This window comes from Diorhabda carinulata, chromosome 10, assembly GCF_026250575.1.
Source record: "Diorhabda carinulata isolate Delta chromosome 10, icDioCari1.1, whole genome shotgun sequence".
NCBI lineage: Eukaryota > Metazoa > Arthropoda > Insecta > Coleoptera > Chrysomelidae > Diorhabda > Diorhabda carinulata.
Genome location: NC_079469.1, coordinates 2,259,878 through 2,276,593, shown reverse-complemented (window position 1 = coordinate 2,276,593; position 16,716 = coordinate 2,259,878). Strand labels below are relative to the sequence as shown.

General features: G+C 35.0%; 1 protein-coding gene across 2 annotated transcripts in view; it reads left to right on the top strand.

The window, feature by feature from the left end:
- The window catches only part of LOC130899004 (low-density lipoprotein receptor-related protein 2), a 54,608-nt gene that overhangs the window by 32,269 nt on the left and 5,623 nt on the right, over positions 1-16,716 (top strand). For both annotated transcript variants that reach the window (XM_057808657.1, XM_057808656.1), the window contains exons 11-21: positions 1,530-1,917; positions 1,975-2,692; positions 4,425-7,221; positions 8,938-9,119; positions 9,395-9,651; positions 9,764-9,954; positions 10,010-10,221; positions 12,044-12,227; positions 12,290-12,515; positions 13,369-14,562; positions 16,000-16,707. In XM_057808657.1, coding sequence (XP_057664640.1) covers positions 1,530-1,917; positions 1,975-2,692; positions 4,425-7,221; positions 8,938-9,119; positions 9,395-9,651; positions 9,764-9,954; positions 10,010-10,221; positions 12,044-12,227; positions 12,290-12,515; positions 13,369-14,562; positions 16,000-16,707 — 7,057 coding nt within the window. The remainder of the gene's footprint in view (positions 1-1,529; positions 1,918-1,974; positions 2,693-4,424; positions 7,222-8,937; positions 9,120-9,394; positions 9,652-9,763; positions 9,955-10,009; positions 10,222-12,043; positions 12,228-12,289; positions 12,516-13,368; positions 14,563-15,999; positions 16,708-16,716) is intronic.

The following is a 16,716-nucleotide window of genomic DNA, read 5'->3' as shown; positions in this document are numbered from 1 at the left end:
TGCAAAAAAACAAAGTGTTGGTTAAAAAAAATATATTTTAGGATGGTTTTAGTCATTTTTAGTTTTTCGTTTATATTTTACGTAAAGGATAATGTACAAGTCTCATTCAACTATAGGTAAATGCTAGTTAATACCAATTTACTAAAAAACTTGCCATTACGTCTAAATTAAGTGTCTAAAAGACCGATGAGCTCCTAAAAAAAACAAAGGAAACATGTCATTTACATATTTTTCTTCAAAACATCCAAAATAATCAATAAAATCAATCACATAATAAAACAAATGTTGTCTCTCTAGTAAATTCTCATTTAAAGCTGATTTCGTGAGAAATTATTAACTAAAGAAGCAATTTATTATAGTTCGTAGAAACAATAATACACACAACTCGATAAAAATGTTTTATTTCATTTAACCAATTGATTCACCTTTTGTCTTAAATTTATAACTTTCGTATAACCATGTATAAATATGTGATATAAACACACGACATGGCAACAATGTTAAATACGACTTTTATTATATTTTGGTAGTTTTAAAAGAATAACAAAATTCATCTAAAAACTAAACATGATTCAGAAGTAAGCATTTATCATAATTATTATTTTAATGAGATTTTCTTGTTTAGTGTATTGAGGATTACCTATTTAATTATAACAAATCTAATACTTACACATTAATACGAATAAATATCCAGTATTCAATAACGAATTAAATCATCATATTTAACACTTAAACAAATACACTTATCACTATATTACACAAATAGATACTTTATCATTGCTTTTTTTTTCATTTTGTAGTAATATTAAGTTTTTCACGCCACTAAATTTTTGTTTTTACATAAAATTTGTTGGGGAAAATTACTTGTACTGCTTACGTTTTAACCGCGAACTAAACTTCAAACAGCTACAGTTACGAAATATAAATCAACTAGGAATGTGGCCAATTTTCTATTTAACATTAGTTTGACTAAAAAAAAATTATTCAAATTTTCAAGTATCATTGTATATTACCTAAAAACTGTTTCCAAAATGTGGAAATATTCATATTATATGTGTATTAATACATAACCTTGAATTTAACTCTATATAAATTTTGAAATGTTGACGATAATTCACCCCATTCCACCCTTAATACTGATTAAAGATAATTTAAACGTTCTATAATTTAACAAAACACGATTTGGTGAACCTCTTATACTGAAAGAAATTTTTACCAATCACGAATCACGAAGATAATTCATTTAATTAATCCGATATGGAAAGTACCATTTTCTCTTTCAATTTGGCAACTTTGTTGTTAAGCAAATTATGACGGTTGTTGTTTAACGTCGGCCATCATGAATTTAAATATACGCTATGTTGCCATGTTTAATTTTACTTCGGAAATAATTGAGTATAAAAAATTATTTATTAGTTTTATTTTCTCATATTCTATTAATTATAGTATTGTAATTATAACGATTTAATGTATTTTTATATAAATTTGGAGTAAAGTACTACTACAAATTAAAATTTCCGTTTTTTCAGATCATTCGATAGCATTTTTGATCATATCCAACAGACATTCGATTCTTGTCGCCGATTTAAAAGAACAAGGCTTGGAAAGGGTACCGATTATTGTGGAAAACGTAGTAGCAACGGCTTCTAACATGTTAACAGGCACCATCTTTTGGTCCGATATGAAACTAAAGAAAATTTCCAAACTCGATAGAGGCGGAGATCCGGTCGAAATAATATCAACGGGACTAGATTTGGTAGAAGGACTAGCTTACGATTGGATAGGCAAAAATATTTATTGGTTAGATTCGAAATTGAATACCATCGAAGTGGCACAAGAAAACGGTCAAAATCGAATCGTATTAGCACGAGAAAATATAACGCAACCAAGAGGAATGTGCCTAGATCCAAGCCCGGGGTAAATACATAATCACATGGAGTAATTTCGTTTTTATTTATGTCCGTTTTATTTCAGAACTCGCTGGTTATTCTGGACGGATTGGGGGGAGAATCCGCGAATAGAACGTATGGGTATGGACGGTACGAACAGATCCGTCATAATCAACACTAAAATCTATTGGCCCAACGGTCTAACTCTCGATATCCCCACTCAGAGGATCTACTTCGCCGATTCGAAATTAGATTTCATCGATTTTTGTTACTACAACGGAACCGGTAGACAACAAGTACTAGCCGGAAGTCATTATCTCCTCCATCCCCATTCCCTAACGATATTCGAAGACACCCTCTACTGGACCGACAGACAATTAAACAGAGTTTTATCCGCTCACAAATATAAAGGCAATAACCAAACCGTCGTATCCCATCTCATATCCCAACCGTTGAGCATACATGTCCACCATCCCTCGTTACAACCGGTATCGGAAAACCCTTGCAAAAACAACCCCTGTCAACATATTTGTCTACTTTCGCCTTCGACCAGCTCCGGTTATACCTGCAAGTGTAAACCGGGCTATAAATCGAATTCGGGCGGTAGTTGCAGCGAAGAAGACAATAATTTCTTGATGGTGATGAAGGGTACGCAGATCGTCGACGTTTCGTTAACATCGGGAGAAGAATCGACGGGTTATATAACTCCTATTGTCGGGATAGAACATGGCGTACAGATCGATTACGATAGAAAGAATAATTTGATATATTGGTTGGAAAGCAAAGACGAACAAGGCGAAAATGTGAGTATATTATCAATCTTTGGGCTTAAATCTTCAAAATGGGACGTTTTTAACCACATTTTGACGTGATTTCTTCAAAATATGACGTTTTCTACCACTTTTTGAGGTTATGTCTTCAAAATATGACGTCTTTTAGCACTTTTTAATCTTACTTCTTCAAAATATGACGTTTTTTACCACTTTTTGAGGTTATGTCTTCAAAATATGACGTCTTTTAGCACTTTTTGAGGTTATTTCTCCAATATATGACGATTTTTAGCACTTTTTGAGGTTACGTCTTAAAAATTTGTAGTCTTTTAGCACTTTTTAATTTTATTTCTTCAAAATATGATGCTTTTACCACTTTTTGATGTGATTTCTTCAAAATATGACGTTTTTTACCACTTTTTGAGGTTATGTCTTCAAAATAGACGCTTTTTAATACTTTTGAGGTTACATCTTCAAAATGTGTCGTCGTCTTTTAGCACTTTTTAATTCGAATTCTTCAAAATATGATGCTTTTACCACTTTTTGATGTGATTTCTTCAAAATATGACGTTTTTTACCACTTTTTGAGGTTATTTCTTCAAAATATGACGTTTTTTACCACTTTTTGAGGTTATATCTTCAAAATATGACGCTTTTTAATACTTTCGAGGTTACGTCTTAAAAATTTGTCTTCTTTTAGCACTTTTTAATTTTACTTCTTCAAAATATGATGCTTTTACCATTTTTTGATGTGATTTCTTCAAAATATGACGTTTTTTACCATTTTTTGATGTGATTTCTTCAAAATATGACGTTTTTCAATACTTATGAGGGTACGTCTTCAAAATGTAACGTCTTTTAGTACTTTTTATGGTAACTTCTTATGAGGTTTTTTAGCACTTTTCGTGGTTATTCCTTCACAATATAATGCTTGTTAGCACTTTTTGAGGTTGTCTTCAAAATATGACTATTTTTAGTACCTTTTTTTTTATTTTTTCAAACTGTGCCACGTATTAGCAGTTGTTTCTTCAAAATATGACTGTTTTTTTAAGATTTTTTTTGAGGTTATTTCTTCAATAGCACTTTTGAGGTACCTTTTTCATAATATGACGCTTTTCAATACTTTTGAGGTTACGTCTTCAAAATGTGACGCTTTTAGCACTTTTTGAAGTTATTTCTGCAAATTATGATGCTTTTTACCACTTTTTGACGTGATTTCTTCAAAATATGACGGTTTTTTACCACTTTTTGAGGTTATATATTCAAAATATGACGTTTTTGAGGGTACGTATTCAAAATGTGATGTCTTTTAGAACTTTTTATGGTTACTTTTTCAAAATATGATGTTTTTAGCATTTTTTGTGGTTATCCCTTCACAATAGAACGATTTTTAACACTTTTGAGGTTCCTTTTTCAAAAATGATGCTTTTTAATACTTTTTGAGGTTATTTCTTCAAATTATGACTGTTTTTTAGCACTTTTTAAGGTTACTTTTTCGAAATATGACGCTTTTTAGTACCTTTTGAGGTTATTTCTTCAATATATGACGTTTTTAGCACTTTTCGAGGTTATATATTCAAAATATATCACTTTTTTGAGGGTACGTATTCAAAATGTGATGTCTTTTAGAACTTTTTATGGTTACGGTTATGACTTAAAAACGTGACGTGTTTTATCACTTTTTTGAGGTTTATTCATCAGAAAATTTATGTATCGGTTCCACATCGGTCTTTACATTCTAATAAAACTCTGATTTTGTTTACAGTGCACAATATGGAGTACACCGTATACCGGAGGTAACAAAACTCAAGTTCTCGGTATAGATAACGGTATAATAGGTTCCCCATCTACGATCGCCTTCGATTGGCTCGGTAGAAACATTTATATCGGTAATAAGAAAGCGAGTAACATCGAAGTGATCAGAATAGACGGAAAAGTGAAACATAGAACGATCGTATTAGCAAACGACGGCGAGGAAACTTCGGTAGCATCTCCCAGAGCCATTTGTTTAGATCCTCTAGACGGTAAATTATATTGGACCGACGAAGGCGGCTACGGAGTACCGCAAAAAATAGCCAAAGCCAACATGGATGGTACCAACCCCGTTATACTATTGGATAAATTGGATAAACCGGACGCTTTGGTCATAGATTTGGATACGAAAACGTTGTACTACAGTACTTTGTATCCAGCTTTGATCGGTAAAATCGGAGTAGACGGAACGGGAAGAACAACTATATTAACCGAAGATAACTACATATCATCCCCTAAATCTATAGGAGTTTTAGGGAATCGATTATTTTACTTAGATCCCGATTACGAAAAATTGGTGCAAATCGCTTTACCTACCGGTAACAACCCGAGAATAATATTAGAAAACGAACCGAGTTTGAAATCATTCACCATATACAAAAAGAGACCCGCCGCCGACCACCCCTGTCTACAGAATAACGGCGGTTGCGAACAGATCTGCATACCCGCTGAGGGTAGAACCAGAACGTGCGCGTGCGGCATCGGATACAAAAAAAACGAAATTAATTGTTCGCCGTATAGGACGTTCGCTGTCGTATCCCAATTAGATATAACCAGAGGTTACAGTTTGAAGGACAGTTCGGAAGCTATGGTACCGATAACCGGACCCGGACATCATATTTTACACGTCGACGTACACTTCGCCGACGCTTGGATCTATTGGATCGAACTGAATAAAGGTTATTGGAACGGCGTGTTCAGGATAAGACCGAACGGTACCGAACTTGAACATATTATCAAAGACGGTATCGGTAGTAGCGGTATAAGAGGACTAGCGATCGATTGGATAGCCGGGAATATGTATTTCACTAACGTTTTCCCCCACGAGAATTACGTCGAAGTTTGTTGGTTAGACGGTAGATACAGAAAAGTGATTGTAAAATCAACAACCGATGCTCCGAGAGAATTAGCCGTTAATCCGATAAAAAGAATCCTCTATTGGATCGATTACGGACAATATCCCAGAATAGGTAAATCTAATTTGGATGGATCCGATTGGTTACCGTTAGTAACTTCCGGTATAAGTAATCCGACTGATTTGACGATCGATATGAACACTCACGACGTCTATTGGGTTGATTCAAAATTAGATACAATACAGAAAATTTCGTATAGCGGCGGTAACAGACAAGTGATACGTAGGAATTTACCGAATCCGAAAGGTATAGCGATATACAAAAGCGATATATATTGGGTCGATAGAAATTTGAGAACCGTATTTAAAGCTTCGAAATTACCTGGAAATATATCTTTACCGATTAAAGTGAGAAATAATTTATCGTTTTTACGAGATATAGCTATATACGATATTACAAATCAACCTACTGACGATTCGAATCCTTGTAGAAAATTCGGTAACGGCGGTTGCGAACAATTATGTTTCTCTTTTCCAAACGATGTTGCCAATTCGCAAAAACCTTCTTTCAAATGCGACTGCGCTACCGGTAACATCACCAATGATCGTCGATGCGGTTTCGTTAACGAATACATAATATTTTCCACAAGAACGGAAATCCGAACGGTACATTTGGATCCGTTAAATACGAACGTACCGTTCGCGCCTATCGGTAATTTAACAAACGTCGTAGGCGTCGATTTCGACTACAAACATCAATTATTATTTTTCACGCAGATCAAACCGTGGGCTAGAATAGCTAAAATACCAGCCACCAAACCGGATATCGATTCCATAATAAATCTACGGAATAAAGGTATAAATCCCGAAGGGGTAGCGTACGATTGGACGCAACAAAAGATATATTGGACCGATTCGTCGAATCGGAGTATATACGCCATGAATTTGGACGGAAAAGATTTAGTTATGATAGCTAGAGTCGAAAGACCTAGAGCGATCGTACTAGATCCTTGCAACGGGACGCTTTTCTACACCGATTGGGGTAAATTCGGTACCGCTGGTAAAATATTTAGAACAACCATGGCGGGATCGCTTAAACGTATAATCATAGATAAAAATCTAGCTCAACCGAGCGGCTTAGCTATAGATTACGATGAAAATATGTTATATTGGACGGATGCAGTTAGAGAAAAGATAGAACGTTCCGATTTGAACGGGAAGAATCGAGAAGTACTAATATCGGCTACAATCTACCCGTTTTCCATAACGGTTTTCGGGAAATATATATATTGGACGGATTTGCAGTTGAGGGGGGTTTATAGAGCGGAAAAACACACGGGGGCTAATATGATCGAAATGGTTAAAAGATTGGAGGACAGTCCGAGAGATATACAAGTTTATTCGAGTCAAAGACAAAGGTGTAACGTGAATCCGTGTCGAATTAATAACGGTGGGTGCGCGCAGAGTTGTCATCCGGCGCCTAACGGTACCGCGGAATGTCGTTGCGATGATAATAGCAAATTGGTTAACGAAGGTAAAATGTGCGTCGCTAAAAATTTAACTTGTGATACGAGCAAGTTTTATTGTGCCAATGGACGTTGTATATCAAGAATGTGGGCGTGCGACGGGGAAGACGATTGCGGCGATAACAGCGACGAAGACACAAACTACTGCTGTAAGTATATCATTAAATTATATATCATTTTATTTAGATGTTCTCAGAGTTTAGAATAGGTTTGTTTGCACTCGACTATTGTCAAAATTCGATGGAAATTCGAGTGCTCGATACATAACGAATGTTTTCGCGTTTCGAGGTTATGTTTATGACATAACAATTCTTTAGTTTTATTTCGAAAGGAGCTTTACAATATAATCATAATTTTCTAATTATGGCGTTTGTGGGCAAACAATCATATAAACATATATCATTTTCTTCAAATATTCTTGAAGTTTGGAATTTATTTAGTTCTGTAGTTCTAGTATCACAAAAACACTCGATAATTGTCAAAATTCGATGGGAATTTGAGTGCTCGTTACATTAGAAACAATTTCGCTTTTTGCGGTTATGTTATTGACTAACAATTGTATAATTTACTTCAGAGTTATTTCGGAAGGAGTTTTTATAGATCTAATTATGGCGTCTGTGGGCAAACAATCATATAAACATATATCATTTTCTTCAAATATTCTTGAAGTTTGCAATTTATTTAGTTCTGTAGTTCTAGTATTACAAAAACACTCGATAATTGTCAAAATTCGATGGGAATTTGAGTGCTCGTTACATTAGAAACAATTTCGCTTTTTGCGGTTATGTTATTGACTAACAATTGTATAATTTACTTCAGAGTTATTTCGGAAGGAGTTTTTATAGATCTAATTATGGCGTCTGTGGGCAAACAATCATATAAACATATATCATTTTCTTCAAATATTCTTGAAGTTTGCAATTTATTTAGTTCTGTAGTTCTAGTATTACAAAAACACTCGATAATTGTCAAAATTCGATGGGAATTTGAGTGCTCGTTACATTAGAAACAATTTCGCTTTTTGCGGTTATGTTATTGATTAACAATTGTATAATTTACTTCAGAGTTATTTCGGAAGGAGTTTTTATAGATCTAATTATGGCGTTTGTGGGCAAACAATCATATAAACATATATCATTTTTTTTTCAATTTTTTTTTGAATTTTGTAATTTCTTTAGTTCTGTGATTCTAGTATCTCAAAAACACTTGCTAATTGTCAAAATTCGATACATAACGAATTGGCTCGCGTTTCGAGGTTATGTTTTTGACATAACAATTGTATTACTTACTTCAGTGTTATTTCGGAAGGAGTTTTACAATATATAGATCTAATTATGGCGTCGGTGGGCAAATAAGATCGTTTTATTGATTGAAAATTAAAATTTTGAATTGCGACTTGATTTTTCCCGAGATACGAAGCTGTACGATTGATTATGCCGTCGTTTATTTATGTTTTCTGGTGTTTACTTCTGGACAAGCTTATGTAGTAGAACTTGAACGCATTTTTTCATTAGCCGAAAAAGAAAATGGGCCGTAACGTAAAAACGTCGCTGGTATTGTGTCTTAAAATGTCATCGCTGTCAAAAATTTTACGTGGAGTAGGGTGAAATCTTATTAAAATTAGATGTACGGTTACATTTTTGATAAAAGTGGCTGACGTCACTTTCGGAAATGTTAAGAGTCATTTTTTTGTTAAGACGCAGAATGAAAAATCCATATTTCATAGTGCCACCGCGAGGAGTGACGTCAAAACCAGTGTTACCAACTAGCTTTACTCCACAATTCCCCAAGATATTCTAATTAATATCAATAAATTCCTTTCATTGTTCATAATATTATTCAAATGAATTGTTTATTATTTTCAGCTTTCCATTCTTGTTCCCCGAACGAATTCCGATGCGCGAACGGACGTTGCATCTTCAAATCATGGAAATGCGACCACGAAAACGATTGCAAAGACGGTTCCGACGAAAAAGATTGCCAATATCCACAATGCGCTCCTGGAGAATTTACTTGTGCTAATCATCGATGTATACCCATGACACAGGTGAGTTCAACTTTCTAATCCGCACGTCGAGGTTCCTTCGGAAAGTTGTGATGTTTTGCTCGTCGATGATGCCTTCAAAAATTAAGAGAAAAGGCAAAAAGAAACTAAAAGTTTCCGAAACGTGCTTCTTAGACTAAGAATCCTCAAAAATAGACTACAATTGATTGTCTTTTTTGACTAGATCCTGTCGTATCCTTTTTAATGTCGAAGGGAACGCCTCTTTAACACAAATTTTGTCTCACCACCTTGTATATATCTCATATAATGGTTTTCAGGTTTGTAACGGTGTTAACGACTGTAAAGACAACATTACATCCGACGAAACGCACGAAAGATGTCCCAAGAACACGACTTGTCCACCTAATCACTTGAAATGCGAAAATACGAACATTTGCGTGGAACCTTATTGGTTATGCGACGGTGATAACGATTGCGGCGATAATTCCGACGAAAATCCTCTACACTGTTCGCACAGAACTTGCCCACAGAACAGTTTCAGATGTTCGAATCACAGATGCATACCGGCAACGTGGTAAGTTAACAATTGACAGTTATTATAATACATAACCTACCTTTTCACTTTTTAGGTTAAGTTTGAATGTATATAATCTATAAAAAATGATAATTTGTACATTTATTTTCAGGTATTGCGACGGAGATGATGATTGCGGAGATGGCGCGGACGAACCTCCGGAATATTGCAAGAGTGACGGTCGTACGTGTTTCGGTGATTTATTCACGTGCGATAACGGAAATTGCGTACCGAGAATATACATTTGCGACGGCGATAACGATTGTCTCGATAACAGCGATGAAGATAACAGGCACGAGTGCAGTAAGTATCTCATTTAATTTTTTTCGCGAAAAATCGATTCATTTCTTCCGTTTAGACGATAGAAAATGCGATGAAGAAAACGAATTCACCTGCGAAGCTAATAAAGAATGGGGTAGAGCTCAATGTATACCCAGGAAATGGTTGTGCGACGGCGATCCTGACTGCGTAGATGGCGCTGATGAGAACGCGACGTTACATAATTGTCCCACGCCTCAATCTTGCTCTGAGGATCAATTCACGTGCGCCAACGGTCGTTGCATCAATAAAGTAAGTTATAGTACTTCCTTTCTCACGTCTACCAACACAATATTGATATAGTATGTCTGGTGATTTCGTACTCGCCAATCGTCGAAGAAAGGGAGGGATTATAGTTAACAAAATGACGCCTGGGTAGTTTTGGCAACCATCTGAGTCTCCTCAGAAGGTTAAACATTGATATAAAACTGTCGTTTTATTTGGAAACAGATCGGGGGTAAATACACACAACTTAAATCAATACGTCAAGGTTCCTTTGGACTATTCTATTTGTATTTCAGGCGTTTAATGCCTAATCGGTAGATAAAAACGCGCACTTGGAAGGTTTAACGCGTTTTTCCTAATGATATTTTCCAAAATTACTTTTATTTACCCCACTCTATCCCAATTCTAGACAGTATCTTATCGAAGGCCCCCTGTATAGTTACCTCACTCTAATTCAATAAAATCAACTACAATTTACCTGTATTTTTAAACTGAGGTTTCTAACTGTAATAAACACTCTAATTTAAAAATAATAACAAAAAATTACATCCTTAATGAAAATTATTTATATTATATGCCACCATGTACTATAAAATCACAATATTTATTGTCCGACGTAACTGGAACGTGATCGAAATTAAAATCGATACAAAATGGCTACCACACATACACATTCCTTTATCTACACCATTGTACCCGATAAACTAACCCGTGACCACGAAATCTAAATGACGCATGTATACCAACCATTGATAAGTAAAATAACTAACAACCTAGCGATTTCTCGCGTTACAACTTATTTTTTAGCGTTACATTATGTCATTACAGTTCCAATTCGTTTACTATCGCTGCTACTTACACTATTGATAAACTTTAAATCAAATACCTTTTCATTATTTAAGAAAATTAATTTTGACAGTAATACATTCAGTCCAAGGATTTTCCTATTTTTATGGAAAAAATTTCCTTTTATCATCAAATAGATTTATCTTTTACGATTAACTATATGTTTTGTTTTATATTTCTTTAGAAAAGAATTATTAGTCATTTGGGTGTAGATATGGAGATTATGATGGATCCTGAAGGAATTTAATATTAAATTCATTGAAACTGACTTTTGTTTTTGTCAACAAGGTGAAAGAAAAGTTTTTTTTTTCGGATATAGGGCCGTCCCTTTTTGTTTTCCTTCTTTTATCGGTACAATAATGTACAGGAAAAATCATTGTTTTTCCTCTTTGCCATATAGTCGATGTTATATTAAAATAGCTGAGGATGTAAACTTTCCTGTCGATTACTGCATTATTTTTGGTTTTCGGAGGGTTTAGTCCATTCATTTTGATTTTAGATTAAATCCATGATCACATGGACTCAAAAAAATTCTTGACAATTTCATTTTGGGAGTACCCATAATGTTTTTCATTGTTTAAGAAAAAGTCAAGAGTTTGATCACTTTAAATAATACTAACAAACAAAATTTGACCGATGTCAGTTTAAACGTCATACTTTACGATCAAAATACGATAACTTTTTTTTTTGGTGACCCCTATCCGTCAAATTGATAACTTATTAACGACTTTATACCTTTGGTAAATATTATATTGGCAGTCGACGGAAACGACACAGATGGCAGAGAACACTCGATATTTGACAGATGGCACAGAACACACGATAGTTGACGGATGGCACAGAACATACGACAGTTGTAAGACGACATCCAAGATTCTTAATAATCCCAACTTTATGAAAATATCGGTAGAATAATCTTAGAAATTGCGTTTTAATGATTGAATGTTACGCAATGATAATTTTTATATCGATTAATAAGGATAAAAACGTTGTTTTCACGTAGGGCTGGACTTGTGATCACGATAACGATTGCGGAGACGGTACGGACGAAGGTAAAGAATGCAACACCAAATACAAAACGTGTTCCCCGCAAGAATTCACCTGTCAAAACTTCAAGTGTATCCGCATGCAGTACAGGTGCGACGGCGAGGACGATTGCGGCGATCGATCCGACGAAGTCGATTGCAGTAAGACGATTAATAAAAATTATATCATATTCTTTGTAATTGAATAATTTTTCGATTTTTAGAAAAAGACAACGCGACGTGCGCCGATCCGACGCAATTTAGATGCAACAACGGTCAGTGTATAAATTATAATTTGGTTTGTAATAAAGTGTCAGATTGCACCGACGATTCTGACGAGCCTCTGCATTGCAACATCGACGAATGTGCTAAAATTGAGATACACCAATGCGGGCACAAGTGCGTCGATACACCTACCAGTTATTATTGCGAATGTAACCAAGGATATAAGTAAGTATTCAACAAACAACATTTTCCATTTGATTTTAATTTAAATCAATTTTATTCCATTTCCTGTTTTCCCTTCATTATCAATATTCACATTACCATTCGAATTTCAAATTCTATTTCTTAGTTAGGTTAGGTAAGTAAGGTTAGGTTGACTTAAATTAGGTTAAGGTTGGTTTAAGTGAGGTTATAGGTTGACGAACACCAATGAACATCGACAATTGTTTAGAAAATATATTTTTTTAAAATAATTGTTATGCTGATTAGGTTAGTTTACGTTAGGTTAAGTTTCTATCGTCTACCTACAGTTCTTAATTAGTTTAGAGTCATGAAACTATATTTTACGCACATAAACAAAATCATAAATTGCAAACACGAAAAAACGCCTAAAATTTCTATCGAAAATAACTAAATTAGAACGGTCTTAAATAGACATTGACGTTTGTTTATACTACAATGATTTTTTTGAGATTAAACGAATATTGAAGTGAGGTTAGGACAGATTATAATAATAGCTTATAATAACCTAAAGAAGGATAATGAAAATTCAATATATTTGCGGATATCTATGGAATTTGGAATAAAAAGCATCGCTCCGGGGATATGTAGTTACACATATTTAAATTCGAACGAAGTTTTCGTAGTGGGATTGTTTCAAAATTAAACACCAAAGTGTACTAACTCTAATATATTTTCCGAGCTTTCGAATACTTATGCATTCAACGTCTGGGAATTAAATTATAGTCAAGTATTGGAGTTATTACATTTTGGTGTTGAATATTGCCACAATCCCGCTGGGAAAACTAACTTTTAAATAAAAGTAGCAATATATTTAGTAAAAAATATTATTTTATAGGTTATTGGATGACGGTAAAGCATGCGCGGACATAGACGAATGTATAGAAACACCCGGCGTGTGTTCCCAATACTGCTCGAACACACCGGGCAGTTATTACTGCAAATGCAACGAAGAATATTACGAAAGGGAACCGGACGAACATACGTGTAAACGCAAAGACGACGAGACGCCTTGGGTGATATTCACCAACAAATATTACATCAGAAATATATCCGTAGACGCGCACACTTACAATTTGGTACATCAAGATTTAATGAACGTAGTGGCATTGGATTACGATATGAAAGAAAAAAATGTTTTTTTCTGCGACGTAACCGCCAAAACGATTTACAAAAGCGGTTTCGGTAGTAGAATCAAAGAAGCCGTTGTTCGCCACGATTCGCACGGATTAGAAGGTATATCCGTCGATTGGATCGGTAGAAAATTGTATTGGCTAGACAGACATTCGAAAAATCTCGACGTATCCGAACTAACGGGAACAAACAGGAAGACGTTAAAAACCAGCATACCGGATCCGAGAGCTATAGTCGTCCATCCGGGTACCGGGTATTTATATTTCACGTCTTGGCATCTGCAAGCTTTTATAGGAAAATTAGGAATGGACGGTTCGAATTTCACCAGAATACTAACTTGGGAAAACGGAATCGCTTGGCCGAACGCTTTGACGATCGATTTTTTCACCGATCGATTGTATTACGCCGACGCGCATTTGGATTACATAGCTCATTGCGATTTGGAAGGGAGACATATACATAAAGTTCTTGCGGGATCGGCGGTTCCGCACGTCTTCGCTTTATCTTTATTCGACGACTACATCTATTGGACGGATTGGAATTTGAAAGCCGTATCGAGAGCGAATAAATTCCACGGTGGAAATTTGGAATTGTTGGTGAATACCACGCATAAACCGTACGATATTCACGTGTTCCATTCGTTGAGACAACTTCCTTATTATAATCCTTGCGGGAATAATAACGGGGGTTGTTCGCATTTGTGTTTGATATCGCCGCCTCCGGTTTCTAGTTATCTCAACATCGACGGGTACGGAGACGAAGGGAACACTACTTATAAATGCGCATGTCCGAATCAGTTTTATTTGTCGAATGATAAGAAGACGTGCGTGGCGAATTGTACCGCTGGTCAATGGCAATGTAAAGGGCGCGACGAGAAATGTATACCTTGGTTTTGGAAGTAAGTAAATATATATTTATCGAAATTTTTGGAAATTATTGTCAATTTGGCAACAGCGATTAATAATTTATAGAAATATTTTCAGTAACGTACTTGTATAAATTTTGAGTGATGTAATTCATCGTTTGCCGATTGCGGAAACCGTGTATTGAAAATCGATTTTATAATATCGATTTCTAATATCATATCTCGTGTATCAAATATCGATGGCTGTGTATTGATTCTATTTTTCGAATATTGTAATCTGATGTCAGCTGATATTAATTGGTAATTGTTTTCATGAATTTTTAACAATAATCGACTTGGAAACGTCATATTTCGATTAATGTTCAATTGAATTGATTGATAAACCTCAAGTTCGATTTTTCGATAAATCTATCACCGATTTTCCATTTCAATTTTCTATTTCTAGTGTAATATGTCAAGTTTTGAATTTTGAGTTATGGATTTTCCATTTCGAGTGTCAAATTTCGATTCTGGAAGCCGTGTATTAAAAATCGATTTCAAATATCGAATTTCATACTTCAAAATCTAATTATCGATTCTACATTTCGAATATATTAATCTTGAACCTATTAGTATTAATTTTGAACTGAAAACTGAATTAATTTGTAATTGTTTTCATAAATTTTCAACAATATCGAATGGGAAACGTCATATTTCGATTTTTTGGATTATCAATGACCAATTTTTAGCATCGTGATATCAATTTTTTATTTCAAATGACGTATCTCGAGTATGTGCTTAAAAGTGAATTTGTCTATGAATGTTTTAGGTTAGTACAAGTGATTAAATGTCGAAATTCGATTCTGCAAGGCGAGTTTTGAACGTCGATTATTAAATATCGATTACGAATATTATATCTCACCTTTCAAATGTCGAATTGTTTATATTAAATTCTAATTATCGATTTTACATTTCGAATATCGTAATCTTAGATCCATTTGTATTAATTTTCAATTGAATCGATTGACACACCTCAAAGTTTGATTTTTCGATAAATCTATTACCGATTTTCCATTTCCATTTTCGATTTCTAGTGTAATAAGTCAAGTTCTGAATTTTGAGTTACGGATTTTCCATCTTGAATGTCGAATTTCGAATTCTGCAAGCCTTTTTTTAAAAATCGATTGTCAAGTATCGATTTCAAATGTCATAACCTGACTTTCAAATATCGAATTTCATACCTCAAATTCTAATTACCGATTCTACATTTCAAATACCGTAATTTTGCACTTATTTGTATTAATTTTGAATTGAAAACTGAATTGAATTTGATTCGATTAACAAACGTCTCATAATGATATTTTGGATTTTCGATTCGTAATGTCATATTACGAGTTTCAAACTCGAAATAGCGATAATATCGATTCTTTAATGTCAAATGTCAATCAGAAAATTCGACTAGCAGTATATATCGAACGTATAATTTTTCAGATGCGACGGCGAGAAAGACTGCAAAGATGGATCGGACGAACCGTCTACGTGTCCGCCCCGCCAGTGTCGCGCCGGTACGTTCCAATGCAAAAATCTGAACTGTACTCCTTCGGCAACAATATGCGACGGTACCGACGATTGCGGCGACAATTCCGATGAACAAAACTGCGACAAAGAATGTCCCGAATTAGAAATGAAATGCAAATCGAACGGTAGATGTATTTTGGCGAGTTGGAAATGCGACGGCGACGCCGATTGCAAAGACGGTTCCGACGAAGATCCCGAAATATGTCACAAGCGAACGTGCGATCCGGAAACCGAATTTACTTGTAAAAACGGCAAGTGTATACCGAAATTATGGACTTGCGATGCCGATAACGATTGCGGCGACGATTCCGACGAACCGGCGTACATGTGCCGACAAAAGAACTGCACCACAGGTTGGCAACGTTGTCCTGGTCGCGCTAATTATCGTTGTATACCTAAATGGTTATTCTGCGATGGTAAAGACGATTGTAGAGATAATTCGGACGAATTACCCATAAATTGTCCGAAATGTAATCCGGAAACGGATTTCAAATGTAAAAACAACAGATGTATACCTAAACAATGGAAATGCGACTTTTCCGACGATTGCGCAGACGGATCCGACGAACTAGAAGAAGTTTGTAAAGGGGTTTATAGAGAATGTTCGGAATCGGAATTCCGGTAAGTTAT